A 25,465-nucleotide genomic window follows, 5' to 3' on the forward strand; every position below is an offset into this window, starting at 1 on the left:
TAAATTAGTTTTTTTCTTTAATAATTATTAGGTCATATAAAAATTATCATGAAAAAACAAAACAGTTTATCCCAAACTATTTTAATAATATGAAATGTTTTATTGAAGGATATTTTCTGAAATGGAAATAATTATTTTACAAACATTTTAGAAATTAGTTTGGATTTGAAGCCTTGTGAATGTGATATATAATAACATTTAAATTATTAACCATTGAAACAGTGAATTTTGGAACATACATAAATGTAAAAGAAAAAGTATGGTAACTTTGCTAAGAGCTGTAGTGACTATTATTTTGGCGTTACAAGGAAGTGATTAACGGCTGCTCTATGCGTGTAGTTCATTGGTCTGTCAGCAGACGGTGCTTTTGACATAGAAGTATCGCGTGCGCTGATTGGTCAGTTGTGTATGTACGTGTCAGAGGAAATGTAAACTTGAGCTGTATCTCTTCGGTTTGATGTACAAGCATGGAGTCGTTTTAGTTATTCTTTTAGTAAAATAACGACAATAACGGTTGCAATGGAGGTAAAACAAATAATAACATTCTCTGGTTAAAATTGAATCTCACTGTTTTTTCTTGGTCTTGTAAGGTACTTCTTGTGTAAAGAAAAGTCAACATGCTTGTAGACACTGGCAAGCTGTCAAAATCATTTTAAAGAATATTATTGCGCATCATTGCATAGTTCTGTTCCTTTGTTAATTTAAAGACTGCATTGTTTACTTGCTTTACACCTGTATTTTTCTTCGTTTTTCCAGTAAGATTATAACACCATAATAATGTGCAAAAAGTTGATGTTATTGTTATTACAATGTGTATAATTTACCTTTGTTATTAAAATCCATTTAGCAGAACATCCAGAACCTCCCTATTGACATCCAAACCACTAAACTCTTGGGTAAGGGATACATGCATTTATGCATATTTACACATTCTTAAGCATATGGTTTGTAGTGATATTGCTTGTATACATGCACATTAGTTTAGATCTTGCACAAATATGTATTTAATATTTTGCCTTTGTCACCATCATTCAGACTGGTTGGTGGATCGGAGGCACTGCACACTGAAATGGCAAAGTGCAGTTATGACCATTAGAGAGAAAATAAATGCTGCCATTCAGGATATGCCAGAAAATGAGGAGATCAAACAACTGCTCTCCGGCTCATGTAAAACTTAATAATAATAATAATAATAATAATAATAAAATCATATTTCATGTTGTTTGTACGACTGTCATCTGTATTTTATTTCTTTTTAGGTATGTCCATACTCATTTATTGTTGCTTTTACAGATATTCACTATTTCCATTGCTTACAAATAATTGAAAAATTGAAAGGAACAGAAGCATCCACCAAAAATATTTTTGGCAGATATTCATCACAAAGGATGAAGGTGATGATGCATCTCTCTGCTGTTTAGTTTTCTTTTAAAGTGTAGTTTATCACTCTTAATATTGTATATAATAATAAAAATAATAATATATGCTGCACAGTGTTATTTTAGTTTTATAATAGTTTTATTAATATTTCGAATTAGCTTTTAGTTTTTAGCTTTAGAATTTAAAAAGCGTTTTAGTTTTCATGTTAAGTTAAGTTTTAATTTTTAGTTTGCAAATGTTTTATGTGCTTTTGTCATTTTATTCGTTTTTTTAATATATATATATATATATATATATATATATATATATATATATATATATATATATATATATATAATTTATTTCAGTTTTAGTTTTCATTTATTTCCAGTTAATAATTGTATACATGTATTTATTTATTTAAACACAAACAGGACTGGCAAGAGATAGTGTCCATGTATGAAAAAGACAATGTCTATTTAGGTAAGAAATCATCACAATTATTTGAGACAAAATTTACCTTTTTTTTTTTTTTTTTTGTTACACAAACATTGACATTATTGTGTGTGTGTGGTTTTTTTAACCCCAGCTGAAGTGGCCAGTATATTGATTCGTAGTGTAAGCTATGAAGGTCCTGCTCTAAGGAAGCAGGTGTCTAAAGCTCAGCAGCTTCAGCAGGAACTGAGCCGACGAGAACTGGAGTGTCAGAGTGGTGCCGCCGACATGAGGGAACGCTATTACGCTGCCTGTAAACAGTATGGGATAAGGGTGAGTCAACAATTCATTTTATTTTCAGTTATTCTAAGTTCAAAAGTATTTACACGTACTATCATATGACATATTTCACAGGGGGAAAATGTGGCAAGGGAGATACAAGCCCTGGTTAAAGATCTGCCTGTAGTTTTAGAAGAAACTGGCAAAAAAGCAGCCTGTCTGAAGGAAGCTATAGAGTTTTACTCAGTCTTCACAAACTTTGCCAGTGACTGGTGAGTGTAACTTCTAATATTGCATAAGTAAATGCCTGTTCACACCAAGGACAATAACTATAATGATAACAATATAGTTCTAAAAATCTTTCTAAATACTGTATAAAAGAATAGCAGAGTCCACACCACAACTATAACAATAAGTGCACAGAAAAGGATATCGTTGGAATCACTTTCAGAGTGATTTTTTCCAGCTGATGAATGATAAAAACATTGACAGCCAATCAGAATCCATCCTGCTTTAAAGAGCTCTAGCATTTAAAGTGGCAGACGACATAACCGCAGAATAAACAGAACGTTATCATGAGTTGTTGTGAACGCTAATATATTTATCTTAATAGTTACTGCTCTTAAAGCTGGTGAACTTTATATACCTGCATTCATGCTTTTGATTGATCTCCAACAGAAACCTTAAAATGTAATAATATGAATCTAAGTGTGAGCTTGTAATAATCGACTTCCTTTTTCAGGTCTGAGGTTGTATTGCCCATGCTGAGGTTTGTCCAGAACAAGGGGAACACTACTTTATATGAGTGGAAGACAGGAAATGTGCCCACGGTTGTAGAGAGACCTGTAATGGAGGAAGCCCCACCTGATGTTGTCACAGAGGAGACGGTAAGAGGAGACTAACATGACTTCAGGTTTGGGTTTTAAAGTCGGCATGAAACAAAAGTCGCGATGGTATTTTCCTCCCTTTTGTGACTGGTAAATGATTGGATCATTGTATGGTTGTGGTTTGCTTTTGCTGTGATCTCATGTGAGTGACAGGTTGTTGAGAATAGAATAGATGTTGTTGCAAGAGGGAGGGGAAGTTATTTTTATGAAAGATTATGAGGGCACATTAATTTTTCAATAAATGATATGCACGGATAAATCATAAATACGGCAATATTCCATAAAAAAAATAGATTTGCCCATTTAGATTTCATGGTGTTTGTAGGACATCTGTAAATTAAAGCAAACAAGGGATCAATGTTTTAACCTAGTATTTATCTGTAATTCTTGCTTTGTGCAGATTGACTGGGGTGACCTTGGCGGCGGTGCTGGTACTGAAGAGGTTAATTTTGGGATTTCTGTTGAGGATGGTGTGGACTGGGGTATTAGTCTTGAGTCTGGCACCGAGGTAAGTACTTAGTACAAATATTAAGATTATAACATTTTCAAACCCCTCATGATATGGAATTAACATATTCTACCAATCAACGTTAGGAAACAGTTGCGGGTGGTATCGACTGGGGAGAAGCTGAATCTACTCCTGTGGAAATCGAAGTTGTGGATGTGGGCACAGACTGTAAGTGTTGGGATTGACTGTAGTTGGGATAATTTTACTGACTCTCTTGTTCGATCTCGTTCATCAAAATGAACGAATCTTTTTTCGAGTCATTTCGTTCATTTAAGGGGCTTTAAATGTTATACTTTTAACAGGCAAATTCCCCCGAACACATCCACCTACGCAATCTTGATCATATTCTGAATTAAGAAATCATTATAATGCAGTCAAAAATAATTTACAGGGAACATAAATAATTTCTTTACCCTTCATTTGTCACATGACAGACGCAATGAACGGATCGTTCATGAACGACTCATCACTACTTGACTGAAATTAACTATTGATGTGTGTACATGAACATTGAGAATTTATGTTATACATTTTGGGGTCAGTAGGTTTTCTAAAAAAATGATTTTAATACTTTTATTTAGCAAAGATGTGGCTGTAAAGACATTTAGAATATTACGATAAAAAAAAATAAAAAAAATGTTGTTCCTTTGAACTTTCTATTAATCTAAGAATTGTAAAAAATAAAAATAAAAAAAAATTATAAGAATTCAACAAAAAATATTTAGCTGTACAACTTTTTTCAACATTGATAATAATAATAATAATGTTTCTTGAGAACCAAATCAGCATATATGTTAGAATGATTTCTGAAGGATCATGTGACACTGAAGACTGGAGTAATGCTGAAAATTGAGATTTGCCATCTCAGGAATGAATGACATTTTAAAATAATGTTGAAATAGAAAAGTTGTTTTAAATTGCAATAATATTTCACATTTTAACTGTATTTTTGAACAAATAATTGCTTCCTTGGCAAACATGAGACTTTTTTTCAAAAACATTTGTATTTATTTAACTTATTTTTCATCCCAAAATGTTTGAATGGTAGTGTAAGTTTAAATTAGAATAAATGAGTTTCAGTGCTTTATAAATATAAAAAAATCACAAAGAGCTAATTATGTTAATGTGAGATCTGGAATTGGTTCTAAGCAGGCACATTAAAACATATTCATACATTCTGTAAAAATCAATTGTGCAGAAGACAACACTCCAAGGTCTGCAGATTTGATCTGGGCCTGGTTGTAGGTCTCAGTACTTTTACTTTTGCAGGTCACTTATTTTTAATTGTTTTTGTCTAAGTTTGTTTTATTATGTTGTAATTATGATAATAAGTTTAAATTAAATATGTATCTTCCATGTAATAGTCGGTGATGCTGAAATGGCAATAAACTCAAAATACTACTCTTACTACTTTTACAGGTCCTGATGGTGTTGCCAGAGGTGAAGATGCTCTTTCTGTTCTGGAAAACTCACAGACACGTGTCCAGTTCATAAATGAGCTGATGGAGGTACAGCTGCTCATTCTTACAAGTATTAGACAGAATGTTTCATTTTTACCAAACTTTTCTTTTTCTTTTTTTCTATGGGTTAGTTGGAAATGTTCCTGTGTCAGCGGCTCAGTGAGATGCACGAAGGAGGTGACTTAGTGGCAATGAGTCAGTTCCAGCTCGCTCCCTCAGTAATCCAGGTCCAGACTCCCGAGCGTGTGCAGGCCATGCTGGCAGAGGTGCGTGACCTGCAGAATGGGCTCACCTCAGTACGAATGCAGCATCTCTTCATGATCCAAGCGTCACCACGGTAATTATACCCTTTCAAACCTTTCTAATGCAGAAATGCACTTCATATCTTTCATCTCTCAGCCAATATTACCACTTATCTTTTAAAAAATGCTGTTCAAGAACATGATGAAGCTGAAATCGTGCAGTCAGATAATGATACATCTGGTGTTGTGTGTGTTCGTGTCAGCTACGTGGAGCGTGTTTCCGAGTTACTGCGGCAGAAACTCAAGCAGGCTGATATCTTGGTGTTGAAGCGTGGCACGCTGGCTGAAAAGCGACAGGAGGCTTTAGAAGAACAGGCCAAGCTGGAGCCGCGCATTGATCTGCTGGCTGCGCGCACCAAGGAGCTCCAGAAACTGGTACAGTAACTTGTTATAATGATTTGTTTGTTAAGGTTTATCATAATGCATTTGACAATGATTTTGCTACTTCCTCTTTTACTTTATCTCTGCACATGTTTTTACCTCACATGTTCACACTCCCCTCCCTACTTTGTAAAAATGAGCCGATGCTTGACAAGTGTGTTGAATGTAAAGAGAGATGAGGTTAATAGAGCACAAAAGCTTCACGGTGGACATAACATTTACTGAAAATGAATTCCTGGACTGTCTGAGAATACATAGAAAGCTTCCTCTTTGTCTGTCTCTCACACACAGATTGAAGCTGACATCTCAAAAAGATACAACAACCGTCCTGTCAACCTCATGGGAGTTCATGTGTGACCAAGAAGAGTATTTACATGCTGCACAGATGTATCATTTCATAAATAAAATGTCTCTCATTTAAATAAGGTGGGTAATTGTTTTGTGGCGGTTCCTTTTTATGGTGGAATAAAATTGTTGCAATCACAACACCTTGAATATTCGAAGGCGGCTGTAAATAACTTGCGCTTGCACAGCTGGCCTCATTTGTTTGAAGTGCTGATTTCAGTAAATTAACTGTCTTAAGAAGCCAACATTTAAATATACAATTGCTAATCCTATTTTTTGTAAAGAACAAGCACACAGCGCCTTCCGTGAACAGGGTACAGAAGGGCATTAAATCTGTTTGTGTTTAAACAAAAATGTTTGTAAATGTACAATACAGTAATAAACATAATTTAAAAAAATAATGAAATATTAAATTGCTGAACTATTTTTTAAAAACAGGTCAGGAATGCAAATTTACCGGTCACTTAAGCAAGGGTTACTTAAGTTTGGAAAAAAATGCTGGTTTGTAGATGTTGGCCTATGCTCCTATGCTTGTAGATGTTGGCCTATTAGTCCAGTCATTTTCAGCCAAAATGGGGGTCAACCTTGAACAAATTGCAACAGAAGCAAACTCAACTGATTTTGTATCCTCAATATGTCCTGAGTAAGGGGAAAAAGACCCAAATATAGCCTATTCATTCTTTTTCTTACGTGAATAGGGTAACAATTTTAACCTTTAGATATCACCATGAAAATTACTGAGTTGATTACTTACATCAAGACTAACAAAAAATGTATTACAAGTTTTTGGAAATTGTTTGTTAACATGGACAAACGGTGCATAATCTAATTACGTATGTGCTAATTTGCATAATTACCACAACAGATCTAAACATTGGGTATAGCCAGGTGAAAATGTGTTGTTGAATCTTGTTGACATATAACAGTAAAATACTTCATGTTAAAGGGGTCATATAAGGCAATTTTTGTACAAGCTAATATGATTCGTTAGGGTCTAAATTAAAAGTTTGTAATATACTTTAATTAAAAATTCTCATTAGTATTGTAAGAAAACACTCATCTTACCTGGTCAAAAACAGCTGTTTTCAGCACGCCGTTTAAGTGCATGTGTCTTTAAATGATGATAAGCTTTGCTCACCCCGCCCCTCTGTTCTGTGCATACACCGTTTGTAACACAATAACCATAACGCGTTGTTCATTATAAACGTGGGATTATGAATTAAATCGAGAACGTTGTACATAGAAAACATGCCGTAATGTACCCTGAGTGTAAACAGCCACATTCATTGTGAAGCGTGCAGCAAGTGATTTGCAAAGATTAATATAAATATTAATATAAAGGTTAATAAAACGTTACACTCACTTCTTCTTCTGGAGGTGCAGCAGGAACACGAATAGTTGGTACCGATCCTTTTTTCAGGAGCAGCTTCTTAGCAAAACCAGCTTTATACTGACACTCGTTTGTAAAGCAGTCTGGTGTGTGAAATGATTTGCGCAACCATGAAAGCATTGACGTTGATCGTGGGGAATATTTCCTTCGAAAACAAACTCAGCCACTGAGCCACGTCTTCAGTGGTTCGGATTTAGGAACATCAAAATGACTGCTGTGTGTTCCTTATTACACCCAAGAACAGAACACCACAATCGCTTAGACGCCATTCTGCTCATAGACAGTGCTCTAGTCCAGCGTATCAACAATGACGCGCAGGCTATGATTGACAGCTCGCTCACGAGCGAGGGCGGGTCTGTGTTGAAACGCTGCTGTCAATCAACAATCGTGGGAGGGGCGTCGATTTTGTGACGTCACAAAATCGAACGGCTTGATTTGAGATGGGGGGGAAACATATAAGAAGATTAAAAAAAAAAAACACTGGATGGATTTTTATCATTTTATGATGGTTGTGTACAGGCACTGCCAACACACATTTCAGTACAATCAACTTGTAAAAGTGCATGTACCATTATATGACCCCTTTAAGGTCTGAATGGAACCCATTTCGGCTCCCCATGAGCATTAATACATAGTGGCAGGAAGAAGTACTTTAGAAACCAGCCTTTATTAATTTTTAAGAGATTGGGTTTGGGGCTGGGTCCGTGGGACTGTTTCTGGGGGACGAGTCTGAGGGAAGAACAGGAGACAATGGTAAGGAGAATGCAGAAGACAAAAGGTAGGCAAAATAAAAAGTGAATCCCCAGAAACAGTCCCACGGACCCATCCCCAAACCCCATCTCTACAATAATAATTAATAAAGGCTGGTTTCTGAAGTACTTCTTCCTGCCTCTATGTATTAATGCTCATGGGTAGCCTAAATGGGTTCCATTCAGACCTTAACATGAAGTATTTTACTGTTATATGTCAACAAGATTCAACAACACATTTTCACCTGGCTATACCTAATGTTTAGATATGTTGTGGTATTTATGCAAATTAGCACATACGTAATTAGATTATGCACCGTTTGTCCATGTTAACAAACAATTTCCAAAAACTTGTAATACATTTTTTGTTAGTCTTGATGTAAGTAATCAACTCAGAAATTTTCATGGTGATATCTAAAGGTTAATTGTTTTACCCTATTCACGTAAGAAAAAGAATGAAGAGGCGTATGAATAGGCTATATTTGGGTCTTTTTCGAAACTTTCCCCTAATGGGATTCTCCGGGGCTTTTTTTTCCTTACTCACGACATATTGAGGATACAAAATCAGCTGAGTTTGCTTCTGTTGCAATTTGTTCAACCTTTTTTCATAAAATGACTGGACTACTATGCTTTGAGGTGGAATAGGCCAAAATCACTATTTTCTATTCATATGTTCAGCACATGTTCTATTCATGAAATAAATTCTGGGGGAAAATGTAATATTTTCCTAAAAAATATTAAGCAGCACAACTGTTTTCAGCATAAAAAGTCTGGAGCACCAAATCAGCATATTAGAATGATTTCTGAAGGATCATGTGACACTGAAGTTCTGAGTAATGATGCTGGAATAAATCACATCAGCTTTGGTAAGCATAATAGACTTCTTTCAAAAACATTAAAAAACAATCTTACTGACCCCAAGCTTTTGAAAAGTAGTGTACATAACCAAAAATGTTTTGAAAGAATTCCAGTTGCAAGTATTCTAACAGATACAGTGAAATATTACAGCGTATGATTGTTATAGGAATTGCACCTCAACTAAGTGAGTCTCCCTTGATGCTTTATTACCATGTTGCCTCTGTTTTGCCCTGGGGCAGCTGGTTAAATCACATGGCAAAAACATATTATGCTCACAAGATTGAGGATCTATCTAATGGACATAATCTTTGCACACCCCCTGCATCTAATGCAAGGAACAGTGAAGCATTACAGCTCAATTTCAGACACAAGTTTTAAAACGCATTGGTATTGTAGACTTTGCGTCATTGATCATGGCGACATTTAACCAAGATAATATCCGTGGCTCATTCTCCCTTCAATGATTTGCAAAATGCACATGCAATCCATTCTTTTGTCTGTCTCCGCCTATCTCCTCCACTGTCTATGATGAAGCTATGATAAGTAGAGGGTGGCGCTCGGCCCGATCATTGCCTGTGCCATCAATCAGGCCAGACAGACTGCTGTTTACTGACACAGAAGCTTCAAAGAGCAGCCATTACAAAACACTTTGTTTTCCGCCCAGTCGACAAGAGCGGAATAACAAGACAAAGGTCCGTGCATTTTGCAAATATTCCACTGAAACATCATACTAATGATGAAATTAAGACTAAAATTGTCACTGGGTAACAGACCTAATCTATTTTTTTTTGTGGGGGGGGGGGGGGGGGGGGGGGATGGGGTGCCTAAAAGCTTTTTGCCTTTCATTTGTTTGTCAAAAAGCCCCCTCATCCCTGCAGCGGGCAGATGCTCTGAGGCGATGGCCAGGGTGAGACCCAGACTGCTGTGGCCCAGAAGACTGAGGTTGCCAAGACAACTGGCCCAGCACCCCTGCTGTTGTCACTCTGCCTGTGTCGCTCAGTCATTGATTCTCTCCATCTCACCAGCTCTCCACATGCAGCTTGTATTGTTCTCAATGGCCCTCATTGAGAAGGCATTGTGCACGACAATACACCTACCAACTCTCCCACGTCCATTTCATAATGTCACACATTACTCACCAAAAACCATATTGAGCAAAACATCTTTAAATAAATAAAAGCTTATACGAATAAGCATGCCTCACCCATTTGTGTTTTTGCTATTTAATAACAAAAAACTACATACATAAAGCGGTTGTCGTATAGACAAAACAACATCATCAAATAAAAAATACAATGTAAATAATGGTCACACCCTATGACCCTGGAACATCCTGAAATCCTACATCTGTTAAATACAAAGTATTAAAAAAAAACAGACGTTCACAGAGACACATCATTAATATCTAAACATCTCGATATCTAAGCGTCAACTGTGCTTGTAGCAGCCAGAGGCCTTTGTGAATGCAACATTTGGATTTATCTGGAATCGCTGATTTGCACTTTCACATCAGTAACGGCACAACCTTCAGCAGCCGAACGACTGCCACAAAAGATCATTGTGACTTTATTTGAAGACTATTGTCAATGCACATCAATTTCACTAGAGTCCAGGACTTTTAATCATAATTAACACAGAATAAGGCTAATTTAATGGAGAACACACAACTGATAATAACCGTATGTTTTAATTCTGGTCGATCATATCTAAGTGGGACATGGGGCCAAGTAGATTGAGACCTCTCGACTCATATTGGCCTGAGAGCGAAGGTTTCTTCCTCAAACTCTTAGCTTCGTTTTGCAGTTTCTGTCGGATGTAGCCCTTGATCTCTGCGTCGGTCTTAACAGGAAAGAAATACCGAACTGTTCCTGTATGGGAAATGTTTCAGGAAATTAGGTATAATACATTTGTGCAAGTGTAAATTTTAACACCGATCAAAATGACTGAAAAGCATCTTACTCAGGACTTCCTGGACCTCTTCGGTGGGCAGAGCAGGCTTGGGTTTGCCCTTTTTGTTGAACACGACTCCAGATATGGAGTGAGAAGCCAGGCATTCTCTCTCATAGAGTCCACGGAGCAGGTCGTTGGTCAGTTTTTGGGCAGTGGTGCCTGTGTTACACCTCTCCAAAAGGTCAGGAGTGATAAACTGAGAGGAAAAAAACCCAACTATATTTTCTGTTTAAAAACTGCTGCTGTGCATCTCAACAATAAAATAAATGTTATATATATAATATATATATATATATATATATATATATATATATATAGTGTCACACGACTGATGTGGATACCTGGAGCATATGCACTGAACTTCAGCACAAGACTGTCAAAAGTTTTTTTAAATCTTTCTCAAGCCACGAATATTTGAAGAAAAACAGCCACATTTTTGGCACTTTTGATCCATATACAGCACCTGCTGCAGTAAAACAGTGCAGACATTCTAACGCTTAATGGGAAAAACACTTGATGTATTAAAACAGTGATATTAAAAGAAAGATCAAATCAAATTCAGTATGCACCTTATTGATGATGCATGATACCATATACAGGCAAGCAGATGAGCCCAGAATTTTAATGCAAATGTGCAAAATGGTTAAGCGTTTTCTGTATAATGGTGTTCTATGAAAAAAGCTTAACAAGAAACTGTGTTGCATTTATATTCAGGGTTTGCCTGTACATAGTATGCATCATCATTAAGGTGCATATTAAATTTGGTCTTTTAATATCACTGTCTTTCTACATTAGTACTTAACACAAACCTGGTAAACATAACTGGCAGTCAATGGAGGAAAGCCTTGTTTTGCCCTCCAGGTAGGCATTCCTATAAAGGTGTGACGTCATCTCATATACACACACATAACTCAATCGGTTGTTTAGGGATAATGTTTATTTGCTGCACAACACAATCTGACTAACTCATATAGCCTACCTCTGTGAAGAGCCCATCCTTCAGAGCATTCTGAGTGGTCTCATGAGGTTTCTGTGGTCCTTGGCCCTGATTCAGCCATTGTCCATTCACAACAGCTGGAGGAGAGCGCACATCTGGTATCACAGCATCCGCCTCGGCAGGTGATTGTGCCGTGCCTCGAGAAACTGGGGTCCCGAGAGAGGTCCTGTTGTTCCCGTTTGACCACACTTGGGTCTTCTCGATCAGCGTTTCCAGGTTTCTTGCAAGTTTTCCACATGCTGTAGTGCGGAAATTGAATGTTAAGATTTGATTCATTCAATTCAATACATCAAAATACCTAGCAGACACAAACAATATTAAAGTGAAAGTGACACGTGACACGTGACATATTGACCTGTAAGGCACCTAAGTTGTTCCTTCATGTCCTCCATTTCCCTCTGCATGCACAAGACCATGGCAATGAGCTCCTTCTTCGAATAGGACTGTAAATAATGAGCCTCCTGCCACCATAAAAGTACACAAGCTCAGGTCTAGAAGTAAATGTCTTGCAAGCAAACAAGCAAATGTCTTGAATACTGAACACAAGTGACTCTCATCCTACCTCAGACTCAGAAGCAGGAGGACTGTCAGTGTAGAGGTCTGCGGAAGAACAATCCAGCTCATTAACCTGTCATGACAAGAAAGAGTCCTAATATTTTCTATTTACCCAGTCAGTTGTCATTGATAATTACACAACAGTTCATTTCGGTCCTCAAAACTGATTGCATTTGACAACAAGGAACAGGTTTTGAAAGTCAAAGCATGGATGTTTCCTCTCATTTCATGACCATTTAGACTGAAGTTACTCACAGATGATTAGCTGAAAAGGACCCAAAACCCCACTAAAACCAACAAGCAGTCCAGCATGGGAGACTAAAAGACCAGCAAAACAACTTGGGCCGATTTAAGACTTTGTCAGCAAAGTTAAGCCATTATTGTATTAAACAATAGAACATAAAAAAATTAAAGCTTCTGAATGTCCTTAAAATATTTAAATGAGAACACGTATTGTGGCTTCCCAACAGTCACAATGCTGGTATTTTCCATGGTATTTCCATTATTCCAAGTATCATGGTAAATTTGTATATTGGGTACCAACAAAATAATTTGAAAAGAAGATGCTTTCAAACTTTGTAAAGTTTCACATTTCAAAACTTTTAACTAGCTGGCGAGTTTTTACTTGGAAAATTAAAGGGAGTACTGGTCTTTAGTTGTGCATAGCGCCTGGTGAGCTTTCGATCAAATGGTGTATTGTACCATGCTTTACCCCATTGTTCTTCATTAGCGGACAGGCATGGCCGACTGCCCTGCCTCACACCACTCCTGCAGGATAGGAAAGCGTTCAATCTACCGCTTTACGGTGCGAAAAGTGCAGCAGTAAACCAACAACAGTCAATGATGGGTTAGATTGCGTAAAATGCTTATAACAGCCGACGTGGAACAACTGAGAGAATCATAAGAGAAATATTTCGCTGTCCGCCTCCTCCGTCGAAATGCATAAAAAACAACCATTAAACACAAATAATGACGAAAAAGCCCAAACCTTCATGTCTAACTTCTGAAGCCCGGCGTCGGATGAGCTATTTTCTTCTGCTTTTTCTTTGGAGGGATACATTTTTCTTCGTTTCTGTGAACCGTTCTGTTGGACAGTCGGGTTGACATAATACTAATTATTCTTTTTGGATCAAACATATGCCATTAACAGTTACAAACAAATAATGAGACATTAAACACTTAAAAAACGTTTCCGTCGATCTTCTTACACTGAAGCAGTCCGGTTTTTGTTCCTCTTCCTCATCCTCTTCATTTTCGTAATCAAGAATTCGCTGCGCTTTTGTTTTCCTTCTCATTTCTCTCCCATTATTTTATTTGCGAGCGAGAAAAAGAGGCTCCACTCTGCCTAATGCTGTATCAGACTAAAACAACACTATCGCTCTTCTTTAGATTCAGACGCTGCAGATCTACTACAGATGCCGACAACTATGTTCCTAGCGATTGTTCTACTTCAGCTCAAATACTTGTGTCAATCCATGGAAGGACAGCACTTTCCCGAGAAATGACAGGGAACACATTTGAGGCTAACGCACCGTAGCGTAACGTGGCACGAGCTCGAGTCCCGTCTAGATTCAATCTCCTCACAACAACAGGAAATCCCTTGCATTTTTTTTTTTTTTTTTACCATGGTAACCTTAGTTTCTGCCTAAATACCATAGTGACTGCGGTAAAATTGAAATAAAATCAATATAGATTATCTTTCAAACAGTTCAAGAAGCTTTTAGAATCTTTTTTTATTCATTTTTTATTGATGACACTGGTGCCAAATTCTAAATTGTAGTAACAGTAAATGCAGTAATTATCTTATGTCTGCGGAAACTATGGTAACCATAGTAAATATTTATAAGGGGTGCTCTAATAACGCATGTTTCCCCTCGATACGTAAAATATTGTATACGCGCTTATAAACAAAAGGAAAGGTAAGTTATCTCCACCACCGACGATCTTTTACACGTTTACAGAGTAATTAAACTGACAATTGAGAAAGTTAGATTCGTCATGCAGTTTTAAGAGGGGTTCCCCGAGGCGTCAAAAAAATTATAGTTTTCCCACAATAGTTCATCCTGTAACCTTGAAATTATTTTACAAAAGCCTTTATGCTGTATTAATTTCAGGAACAAACTTGTTTCTTGTTTCTGAACATCATTTTTAGAGTATTAATGCTTTAGTTTAGAGTATCCCATGTTCAATTAGAGCTTTCTGTATTTTGTAATTATTTGTAACATACATTCACATGTCTTAAAATGAGTTTCCAAAGTCTCAGAGAGTCTTAAGCCTGAAATAAATGCGTTTAGATTGATTTGATAAGGTGATGGAAGAAACAGTAGCAGCTAACACTATTTAGATCAATGCAGTCTCACAGACTAACTTCCAAGTATCCATAGTGTTTCCTAGAACAGACATTCTTTGAAATATTGTCTGTCTGATCCAGTGGTGCCCAAATGAGAGCTTGACGTCTAACAGTCTCCAAATGACATTTCCATTTCCAAGATTTTTTTTCTTTAGTAATCAATTGTAATGCTTTCCGCTTTTTCTTCTGCAACTCCTGACTAGTTCTGTTTTTGTTATAAGGCAATCAACTATGGTCAAACTTCAAAATGTAAGCATTCAGTGCCCCCTTTCAAGAGACCACAGTGTAACGTGAAAACTAATGTGCCCAAAAAGCTAATGAGCTTTTAAGAAAAACAAGATTTCTTTCTTTTTTTTTTTTGTTCTTTTTTTTTGTTGCATAAATATCATTTTTTATCTCAGAGAGAGAGAGAGACAGATGCCATTCAATTATCTTTCCCATTGCCTTTCAAGGCTGACTTACGCAAGCACTTGACACATAGAAGCATGTTTTATGTAGATATCTATTGAAGAACAAAATAGCTATATTTTAAATTTCTTCAAGCAAAAAAACGAATGTTACGATATGGAGGAAGTTATTCGGCCTGACCCACAGTCTATGGTCTGACCTATGGCCTGTCAAACAAATTCAGGCCTGTCAAACACGTTCAATGAGCGCCTTCCAGTGGCTAAAAGTAAATAATTTTTTTATAGTAAATTATTTTATTTTAAGTCAAGTTGTGTTTAAAGTGTTTTCATTTAATACAGTTTATTGATTACAATGTTTATTACAATGTCATTTTTTGAATAAGTTACTTTTTATGTGGTTTCTGATTTGTGTGCTTCTTAATAGTTTTAATGTTGAAATGTTGACGAAAAGCCTAGAATATGATATTTATATAATGGCAGTATAATAATAATTATTGTGACATTCACATTTGCAGTGTTTTAGTGATTGTCAATAATTTTGTGGTTTTTGGTAGGGTACCACTTTAGAATATCGAAAATATTACAAAAAAAGCTGATCAGAAAATGGAAGAAAAAGTTAAATCACTGGCTACAAATTTTTAATTATGTTACATAATTAAAAAATAATAATAATATATATATATAGTCTTATTTATTATAGGTTTGTATACAACTGGGAATTTTGATAAATGATCTCATTCCGTATGTGCACTAGAATATTCTACGCGTGCGCAGTGGCAGCATGTTTCAGCGCCTCAGTTTCAGCCAAGTTGTCGGCAAGAGGAAATTCTGCAAGTCATGGTGGGCCATTCAAAGCGAGAGGGGAGTGACAACCATAGAGAAATCTGAGGGAATAAGTTCGTAGTTAGTTAAAAGTGTTTAATGACAGTGGGCTGTGTATGCACGTGGAGACATTTTGAGTCATTTGTCAGTAAACTCTTCTTGAGTAAGTATGAAAAAGGACTATTTTGATGCTATGCTAGCGGGCTAAGTTAGCTATAGCTTTCGAAATTGCGAATGTGGGAGTGTGTGTCAGTGTGGCTGCTGCAAATGCACATGACAGCTTTGCTTGAACTGAAGGAACTATTTTTAGCGGTTAATTTTAACCATTAGACAGAACTGGGTATTTAATAAAAGTTGTTATTAGTAATTCTATGTCCCTGTAGAACCCCGCCAAGGCCCGCCTCCTTATTGGCTGTTGCTTGGAGAGAAAATGAGTGACAGGCATCTTAGCCAATCAGAGGCTGTTGCGCCACTTGTTGCTAACGGGCTGCTGGGCTCTGATAGCGGAAGTGTAAGAGGTCAATACTTCACAGTGCTTGGACAACTACAGTATTTTTAGATGAGGATTTAGAATGGTTAGATGAAAGTAGGCAGTGAATAACATTTGGCCGAAGCTCAGAATGGTGACGATCATGCGCGATCTCTTTACGTAGTTGTTATTTGAGGGTTACAGGGATGGATGGATTAATGTAAATGTGGGTGTGATTTTGAGGTGGGTGTATTTGGTGGGAGGTCATTAAGGCATTTATGTTTTATAGTAAGTTTCATTGTAGGCCAGTTAACTGTCACTGTCAAAATTGTATTTAGGTTGTGTTTCAAGCAGTTCGTTGTGATATTTGATGAGCTTTTGTCAATCCTGGTGTGTGTTAACATTAGAGTAAAAGTTGATTTGTATATCTTGCTAGGCTATGATGCAAGCATTTCATTGTGATCTTAGATGTTCTTTTAACTTTGATTAAGCTGTAAATACAATATTGAAAAGCATTATTTGCTAATATTTTTATTTATTTTGGTTAATTGTTCCTTCTTTTTCTATGCAGGCTGGTCAAACTTCCGAAGGTGTATGCTTATAGATATATAAGCTGGATATCATTTGGGCAAAAAAACGTACATCGAGGACCAAAAAAAGAGGATTTTCTATCATATACAAGGCTGACCATAACCTAATTTGTTTGTGTGCAATTTTTTGTTTTTGCTTTTTAGTTTCTTTTTGAGTTTTTTCTTTTTTGTTCCTTTGGAAAGAAATGCTTTACTTGAAAAAGTACTTCACAGAGGGTCTTATTCAGTTCACTATCCTCCTGAGTCTAATTGGGGTACGGGTGGACTTGGACTCTTATTTTAACAATCAGCTCCCCCCACTCCGTGAGATCATCCTGGGTCCCAGCTCGGCCTACACCCAGACGCAGTTCCACAATCTCCGTAACACCCTGGACGGCTATGGCATCCATCCTAAAAGTGTGGACCTGGACCATTTTTTTGCTACTCGTCGGCTGCTGAACCAGGTGCGCTCCCTGGACCATCTGCGTGTGCCCAGCACAGAGCTGAGTGCCTGGCTGGTGCATCGTGATCCTGAGACTGTGGTTTCGGCAACCAGTCAGTCAGGCCCCAGCATTGCCCTGGACAATGGGGGCAGCCTGGAGGACGTGAACAACTCCGAAGCCTCGGCCATGAGAGGGGCTGGCAGTGCTTCTGAGACCACGTACAGCCTCAGCGGAGAGGACAGCCTGGGAGCCGTGGCCCCTGAGGACAGTCAGGAGCAAGGGGAGAGAGAGAGCAGTGACGACCTCTCTAAAGAGGTACAGTAGCTGTGTTTTTAGCTTAGCAGACTGTAATTAGATTGACGTCAGTTTGTATTTGATTTCTTCAAAAAGAGAACAGTGTTATGCTTTTATCTCTAGCTATTAGATTAAGTGTATTGTATAGTGGGTGGTATTAAAAGTGTTATATGTGAGCTAGTAGTATTTTACTCTACATTATGAGCCTTACAATAGTGGCTGGACAGGGTGTGGTCTCATCGATAGAGCTTTCTATCTCTTAAAACTGTTTGTGTATGTTTCTAAGCTATTAGTAATATTAACACTACTTTTCTAGTGATGTCACTGCTTTGACATGTTGAACAAACAGTGCACTGAATTAAAAATAGAGATTAGTAGTAGTGATTTCAGTAGACTCACCCTTTAAATAGAGGTCATCTACTCTTGTGGTTGTCAGGATCTTACAGGATATGTAGCATTTAATTTTTTGAGAGAGAAGTGGTTCCTTTGTTATATTTTTATGAATATATGCTTGGAACAGTTAGACAAAATTAGTGTTCAGCTGATGTAATCTGCATCATGTCCCTCATTAAATGTAATTATTTGATGATGTTCTGTAATCTTAGACCTTTAATGACCCTCCCCTTTAATAAATATATTTCTAGGACATTGACCTCATAGACATCCTTTGGAGGCAGGATATTGACCTTGGTGCTGGCCGAGAAGTATTTAACTATAGCAATCGGCAGAAGGAGAGTGAGGCTGATAAACCTAATGAAGAGAACGAGGAGGCAGGTGGAAGAGAGGAAAGCTGGAGAAATGGACTTAATCTCCGAGCAGTGCAGAGCCAAGCTCATGTTGATGGAGAGACAGGAGAGAGCATACCTGAAGAGGTATGTGCTGTAATATGCTAGGATTACAGGAAGGTGTGAGGAGCACAGCAAGGTTTTGGTTATTAATGCTTGTAGATTATTCAAAAAGGCTGGTAGCTCAGTTGTAGATGCAAGTGAATTCTTGTCAACCTTGTAATTACATAGATTTTTCTTGTCGTATTTCCTAGCTTACCAGTCTCGGTGCTCAGACTTCATTATCCCTGCAGGAATGTCTGAGGCTTCTGGAGGCCACCTTTCCATTTGGAGAAGAGCCAGAGGTAGTGAAAATTCATATTAATGTGCATATTAAAACATGACTTTTTGTTGATTGTCATTTTATGTTGTATTCTACCATTTTTAGTTCCAGGCCACAGGATCCACCTCCCAGCTTAGACCTTCAACTGAGGAAACTCCTTCAACGTCACAAGGGATCACCCTACAAAGCCCTCTGCCACAGTCTGATACACCACTAGACCTGGAGCAGCAGTGGCAGGACATAATGTCAATTATGGAACTGCAGGTTTGTAAATTTATTACAATCAAGTCGATAGAGGAAATATGAAGTCTTAATTTATGTGTCAGGGACAATAATTATAATGAGTTTCTATGGTAAAGTAAAAAAATCAATATAATGACTTGTGTGGTGTATCCATTGAGTAAAAAGTAAAAACGTTTTCTTTGTCTTGAATATGTGAAAGCATCTTAATCATTATTTTAAAAATGTCATGAGGATCTGTAGGGTGCTATATGATATGATATAATTTCCTGTTTTTACACATGTTGGTCTTACTACATGACTGATTTGGCAGACAAATTCGTTTTTTAAATAATAATAAGCAGTGAAAGTGTAAATATTTTTGTTCCTAAGAATTAATAATAAAATATGTTTTTAACATATTTTTTTCTCATTCTTTAATAAGAATTAATAATAAAATATGATGCTAAACCACGTAATAAAGTTGTCCTCTCAGGTATTACATTTTTAATCAGGCATTTTAGTGTACTCTTTAGTAAATTAACAGATAGTACAACAACAATAATAATAGAACCCTATCTAACATTTATTACCTCTTTTTTTAGGACATGGAGGTAAACAATACTGCAGTAAACGTCAGCATGAATAATGACCCCAATAACAACAATGCCAGCACCACAGAATCAGTCACAATAGGAAGTTTTGAACTCCCACGGTCCACTCTCATTAACCAGGATGTTAGTCTCCACCAGGCTTCGCTGCCCAGCTGCAGCCAGGACTTTCCCACACTCTTCAACCCTGAGTTGGATTCCACTGGTGGACAGCGGCCTACCTTAGTCAGGGTCTCTTCCAGCAATTCCTCCAACATCAATTCAACATTTGGAGCTACTAACTTGACCGGACTCTTTCTTCCACCAGCTCTAAATAGTACAACCAACCTAACCACCACTCCGGTACTGCCAGATCCGTTTTCCAGCCTGCTGGAGGAGTCTATGCTGGATGAAATTAGCCTGCTAGACCTTGCGATGGAAGAGGGCTTCAGCCAAGCCCAGGCTTCTCAGCTCGAGGATGAGCTTGATTCAGACTCGGGTCTTTCACTGGACTCCAGCCATAGCCCGGCCTCTCCTAGCAACTCGGAGACATCCTGCTCGTCAGCCGCATCATCTTCATCCACCTCTGCTACATTCTCAGAGGAAGGGGCTGTGGGCTACAGCACCGATTCGGAGGCAGCTGCAGCAGAAACAGAGGAAGGAGCCGTCGGAGGCTACCAACCGGAGTATAGCAAGCTATGCCGCATGAGCTACCAAGATCCATCTAAGTTCCATGGCATACCGCAGTTGGAAAGTGTCAATCACAACCACACCTACAACCTACCACTGGCATCATCCTACTCTGAGCGCTCTCAGCTCTCGGCATCCTGCAGCAAGAAAGGCAGAGACAAGCAAATGCAGCAGACAAAGCTCCAGCCACCACAAGACTATGCTGACAGGCAGTCGAGCCGTGATGAACGTAGGGCAAGGGCCATGGACATCCCATTCTCCAATGAAAAGATCATCAACCTCCCCGTTGAGGAGTTCAACGAGCTTCTGGCCAAGCACCATCTCAATGAGGACCAGCTTGCTCTCATTCGCGACATCCGCCGTCGTGGAAAGAACAAAATGGCAGCGCAGAACTGCCGCAAACGCAAGCTAGACACCATCCTTAACCTCGAGCAGGGTGTGCAAGACCTGCAACGCGAAAAGGCTCAGCTGCTGAAGGAGAAGATGGAGTACGACAAGTGCATCAGACAGACGAAGCAGAAGGTTCAGAGCCTATCTCGGGAACTGTTTGCACAGCTGCGGGACGAGGAAGGCAGGCCCTACTCAGCCAGCGAGTACTGTCTGCAGTATGGCCCAGACGGCGTTCTCCTTATGCCTCGTAACATGACCACAGAACAAAGCAACAAGCCTGACAAGAAGCAGAAGGACAAAAAGAAGTGAGGAGCTTGAACTGCTGCCCTTTTATTTTTCGCAAAGGCACTACCATACAAAGTATTTCGGAAGGCAAAGGAAGCCTTTTTCTTTGAAACTATTGTAGGGAGGTGAAGAAAATTGCATCATTGATTACTCTTCCTGCATTGGGTTTTCTTTGTTCCTTTTCGGTTCAGAAGTTTTCTCTTGAAAGCGGCATTGAAGCAGACATGCTTTTTGTGGTACTGATTTCTCATTGATTTACTGAAAGATATGAGCGAAGGGATACTTTCAGATGCCAACTGAAGGAACTGTCAAGGAACGTGAGGTCATGGAAGGACACCGACAAGATGTTCTTAATTGAAAGAACTATTCGGTAATGCTCCCAAAAATGTAGTCGATGACAAAAATACACCATAATAAGATGATGTTGACTGTAAGGATACAAAAATTGTTACATTTTCAGCATTAGCCCATGCTGTATTTGTGTGTACCCTGGGATTTCATTGGTCATGGTGGGTGAGGAAGAACCCCTTGATGCTGCGAGATGGTTGAAAAAGAGTCTACTGAATGCTAGAAGTGAAGCCAAAAGAAACTCCAGGTATGCCAATACTAACCAAAGGTTGTGTTGCGCAGTTCTCTTGTCCTCATAATGAATCATACAGGTCACCCCGTGGATCTAAATTCCTGTTTTCACTTGGAAAAAGAACAAAATAAGTCTGTTTGTCTTGATGGACAACAAAGTCACCTGAAATTTATCTGGAGGGTGAATGCCATTTGCCAAGGAACTTGGACAGCGAAACAAATAGTGCTAAAGTGTGAGTATGAATTTAGCTTTGGCTTTAGGAAAAGCATTGGAGGTACAGATAGAGGATGGATACACACTGCATTACTAATAAATCCGCTTCTGTACCCTTTTCAGCACTGTAAATCAACACTGTAGTTTGCCTATAAGCTTTTCCTCTTCTGCTGGGGAAAGGGTCTCTCAGGCCCTCCTATCAGCTTTTAATGTTACTCTCTCCCATGTGCATAAACTTTTTAATAAGCCATCAGACATGGACATCAGTGCAGTTTGAATCATGTGATTAGGTCTGGTGTGTCTTGGTATACAGGATTAATTGAAGCGAACTGATTCATTTGCTTTTAAAGGTCATCTTTAGCCTTTGTTGCAGGTCAAAATGCTCTGTTGCTATTGCAACTTATGCCAGTGACTTTTTTTCTGTTGTAGTGGAGAAACATAACAAGGTGCTTTTGTTTCAGTTGTACTGTCACCTAAAAAAGGAAAAGAATGCGCACCAAAACCCACAAACAGTAGCAGGCACAGCACAGGTCATTCTTACGTTTAAACTACAAATTCTAATTAGCTGGGTCAGCATCTTAGGTTTGATGTGATGTGAACCTGAATTTGTTTTTTTGTTTTTTTTTACCAAATACACTACTTTTAGTAAAAGTAATTGAGTGAAGCCATGAATGATCTCCTGGCAAAAAAAAAGAGGTTAAGCTTGTGCCAATAACCAACTGGATCGTGCTTTACTTCAGCCTGAGGACACAGCTGACCTTATACACTGACATATCAATGAATGGGTAGGGGAAAAAAAAAACAGCAATGCTGATGTGAATGTCTAATTTACATAATGTTCAACTTCATCCTATTCTGTCAGTCTGTCGTTTCCATCTACACTGTTCATAAAGCACCATGAGACACGGTCAGTGTCCGTTTTGGCGCGACATGAATAAATATGCAAGAAAAAGTCATTTTTTTTTTGTCTCAGAAATGGAAAAGAGACAATCTTTATGTTACCGGTTACAAATACTTAGCATAGTTCAGGTAGAGGTAATGAAAAAAGATGAGTGATTCGTTCAATTAGATCAGTGTGTTCTCAAACCTACCCTTGTGGACCCCAAACACATTTTGGATGTCTCTCTCTTCGGACATACCCAATTCGGAGTCTTGCACTATCTACTAATGAGCTGGTGAGTTGAATCAGGTGTGTTAGATGAGAGAGACATCCAAAAGGTGCAGTGTTGGGGGTCCCGAGGACAGGTTTGAGAAGCACTGACTTGAGAATCCCTGTTACAATGTCATAACTACTTGCCATTAAGCACTGTTGTTTTTGTTCGTCTTGTTGGTTTTGTAAATATTTTTGTGTTCTGTATGTCTCTCGTCCTAATTGCTTGGTTCAGCCAGGCCTTTTTGCACCTTCTTTGAATTTGCCTGTTGAGTATTCCTATATGATTTATGTTGAGATGAGATTTGCTGGCAATCTGGAATTGTTCTTTTATTAATTATAATAAACCTTTGTTTCATTTCCTTGGTTTTCCTATTTGAAAAAGGCAGAGGATTTGTGATTCTAAATGAATGGCAAAAAATAAAATAAAATGGTTAGATTTGGTAATACTGCAAAAAAAACTCTCATGATAGCTATATAAATATGAGTCGTTTTGTCTTCTTTGCTGGTGAAGCTCAATTTCCCCTTATATAGCTTCTAAGGTAAATAAAAAAAAATTAATTACAATATTTACAGCATTCAATAATTAAAAATAAGTATACCATGGTCTGTCTGAATACTCAATTCTGATAGGCACGGGTAGTTCCTAGAGCCGCTGAAAAACTAGTTCCAAGTCAATTTAATCACTGTACTATATTAATGCGCTGCTTTCATTGAAGCACACACACACACACACACTCCAGATTGGAGATGGCGCTGCACACACAGAAACAAGAGCACAGAAGCTTCTTGTCAATGCTGCCCCGTGACTTTTATTAATAAATTAACTTCGCTACTCAGTCGGTACATTATATTACTCAGTAACATTGCTGTTTTTGAAGTAATTAAACTTGCAGCTTCATTGCTAGTAGAGAGAGGTTCACAGCTTCTCTCTCTCTCTCTCTCTCTCTCTCTCTCTCTCTCCACAGACTGATGATGCGTTTTAACGTTCATCAGCATCGTAAATCCTGCAATGTTTTTATATTGTCTTCTTTTTTATGTATGTACACTTATAACAGTTTACTTTGTATTACATTATCTTTGCATCAAATTACAAAAAAAAACAAAAAAACTAGTTAACGCTGCTGTGACGGTAAAATTGATATCTTTCTCTCTTCTGACTGCCGTTATCAATCTCAATCTTGAGATTCTTTTTTTTAGCAAATGGAAACACAAAGCATTGGCCGTTACATGAGCAATGAAGAAAATTATGATTTCTTTATAAACAAGAAAATGATTAACAATGTAAAAAAATAAAAAAAAATAAAAAACCTGTACATACATTCAGACGTGGTAAGATGTAAGAATATTTCTGACTTTAGTTTTATCCGCTGCCTGACTTGTTTTGTGGCAGGCTGCTACATGTTTTGCTGCTGTTGTGATCAAAATAGGTCTGAATTTTTCTGGATTTGGTAATGGCATAAAATTTGGTGCTATTTGTTGAAATTTTGTGAAGTAGCAGATCGAATGTTGTGATAGTGATGACAGTGCAGCAGGAAGTGTTCTTCTTAACAGTCTCTATCTTTCCCTCTCTCTCTCGAAAGGGTAATTCGTTCAAATAAATGTTATAATTCAATCATATACATTTAAAGCACTACTTTATCTCTGTGTCTGATTATAATACTAGATCTAAGGAGTGGTAGCTGACGAAAACAACCGTCATTTTAACCCTTAGCGCTGCAAACATCAATGACAGCTTTAGTTTGTCAATGCTGGCAAATGTCCATGGTATAAACGGGATAATCCACGGCTAGCTGTGTATTAAATTACTTTTAATGCAAGACGTGAAGGCAAAGAACCGCCTGATGCAAATGCCTCCGTGGATTATCACTTAATGCTAATTTGAAATATTATACACTATACCTTTCAAAAAAAATTTGGGGTCGGTAAGAATTTGTTTTTGAAAGAAGTCACTTGACGTAATTTATTTAATAAAAATATAAATTCAAAAAATACAGCAAAATAGTAATATTATGAAATATTATAAATTAAATTAATAAATTATAAAATGTAATGGCAAAGCTGAATTACTTCAGTATCACATGATCCTTCACATGCTGATTTGGTGCTCAAGAAATTTCAAAGTTGAAAACGGTTGTGCTGCTTAATATGTTTTTTGGAATAAAACAATGAATTGAACATTTAAAAAAAAAAATTTGGAGAAAATTCTTTACTGTCACTTTTTACTGATGTAATGAATCGATGTTATCCTTGCTGAATAAAAGTATTAAGTTCTATTGAATGAAATATTACTGACCACAAACTTTTAAATGCTAGTGTAAAGAAGGCTCATGAGTTAATACAATTTTAATAATTAAATAATAAAAATGCACAAAGTAAATCATTCAAAAATAAAACACTAACAAAGATTAAATATTTTAATTATTTACCTG

General features: G+C 37.6%; 3 protein-coding genes across 6 annotated transcripts; 2 read left to right on the top strand and 1 right to left on the bottom strand.

Moving 5' to 3' along the window:
• Positions 1 to 388: 388 nt before the first annotated feature.
• cdk5rap3 (CDK5 regulatory subunit associated protein 3) lies at positions 389 to 6,036 on the top strand. 2 transcript variants are annotated; one of them, XM_082151592.1, is made up of 14 exons: positions 389 to 525; positions 848 to 896; positions 1,036 to 1,167; positions 1,294 to 1,394; positions 1,794 to 1,842; positions 1,949 to 2,127; positions 2,209 to 2,345; positions 2,816 to 2,960; positions 3,361 to 3,468; positions 3,555 to 3,636; positions 4,888 to 4,976; positions 5,060 to 5,265; positions 5,434 to 5,605; positions 5,903 to 6,036. In XM_082151592.1, exons 1-14 carry the CDS (start codon positions 520 to 522, stop codon positions 5,966 to 5,968), a joined length of 1,521 nt encoding a protein of 506 aa, XP_082007718.1. In that variant the 5' UTR covers positions 389 to 519; the 3' UTR covers positions 5,969 to 6,036. The 2 variants fall into 2 exon arrangements, with proteins under 2 accessions (XP_082007718.1, XP_082007719.1); XM_082151593.1 differs by having other exon boundaries at positions 415 to 525; positions 851 to 896.
• Positions 6,037 to 10,160: 4,124 nt separating this feature from the next.
• Positions 10,161 to 14,365, bottom strand: LOC309485025 (uncharacterized protein). The gene is made up of 7 exons (XM_082151594.1): positions 13,664 to 14,365; positions 13,444 to 13,539; positions 12,463 to 12,528; positions 12,256 to 12,361; positions 11,883 to 12,139; positions 10,913 to 11,099; positions 10,161 to 10,821 (listed from the first exon to the last, which is right to left on the bottom strand). Exons 1-7 carry the CDS (start codon positions 13,748 to 13,750, stop codon positions 10,640 to 10,642), a joined length of 981 nt encoding a protein of 326 aa, XP_082007720.1. The 5' UTR covers positions 13,751 to 14,365; the 3' UTR covers positions 10,161 to 10,639.
• A 1,628-nt stretch (positions 14,366 to 15,993) lies between these two features.
• nfe2l1b (nfe2 like bZIP transcription factor 1b) lies at positions 15,994 to 23,395 on the top strand. Of its 3 annotated transcripts, none has more exons than XM_082151781.1 (6): positions 15,994 to 16,197; positions 17,075 to 17,830; positions 18,454 to 18,681; positions 18,849 to 18,938; positions 19,022 to 19,180; positions 19,741 to 23,395. In XM_082151781.1, the coding sequence occupies exons 2-6, from the start codon at positions 17,279 to 17,281 to the stop codon at positions 21,112 to 21,114; spliced, it is 2,403 nt and encodes an 800-aa protein (XP_082007907.1). In that variant the 5' UTR covers positions 15,994 to 16,197; positions 17,075 to 17,278; the 3' UTR covers positions 21,115 to 23,395. The 3 variants fall into 3 exon arrangements, with proteins under 3 accessions (XP_082007907.1, XP_082007909.1, XP_082007908.1); XM_082151782.1 differs by lacking the exon at positions 15,994 to 16,197 and adding an exon at positions 16,217 to 16,746; XM_082151783.1 differs by lacking the exon at positions 18,454 to 18,681.
• The last annotated feature ends 2,070 nt before the right edge of the window (positions 23,396 to 25,465 follow it).

Source organism: Leuciscus leuciscus (assembly GCF_965113295.1).
Source record: "Leuciscus leuciscus genome assembly, chromosome: 21".
NCBI classification, from domain to species: Eukaryota; Metazoa; Chordata; class Actinopteri; order Cypriniformes; family Leuciscidae; genus Leuciscus; species Leuciscus leuciscus.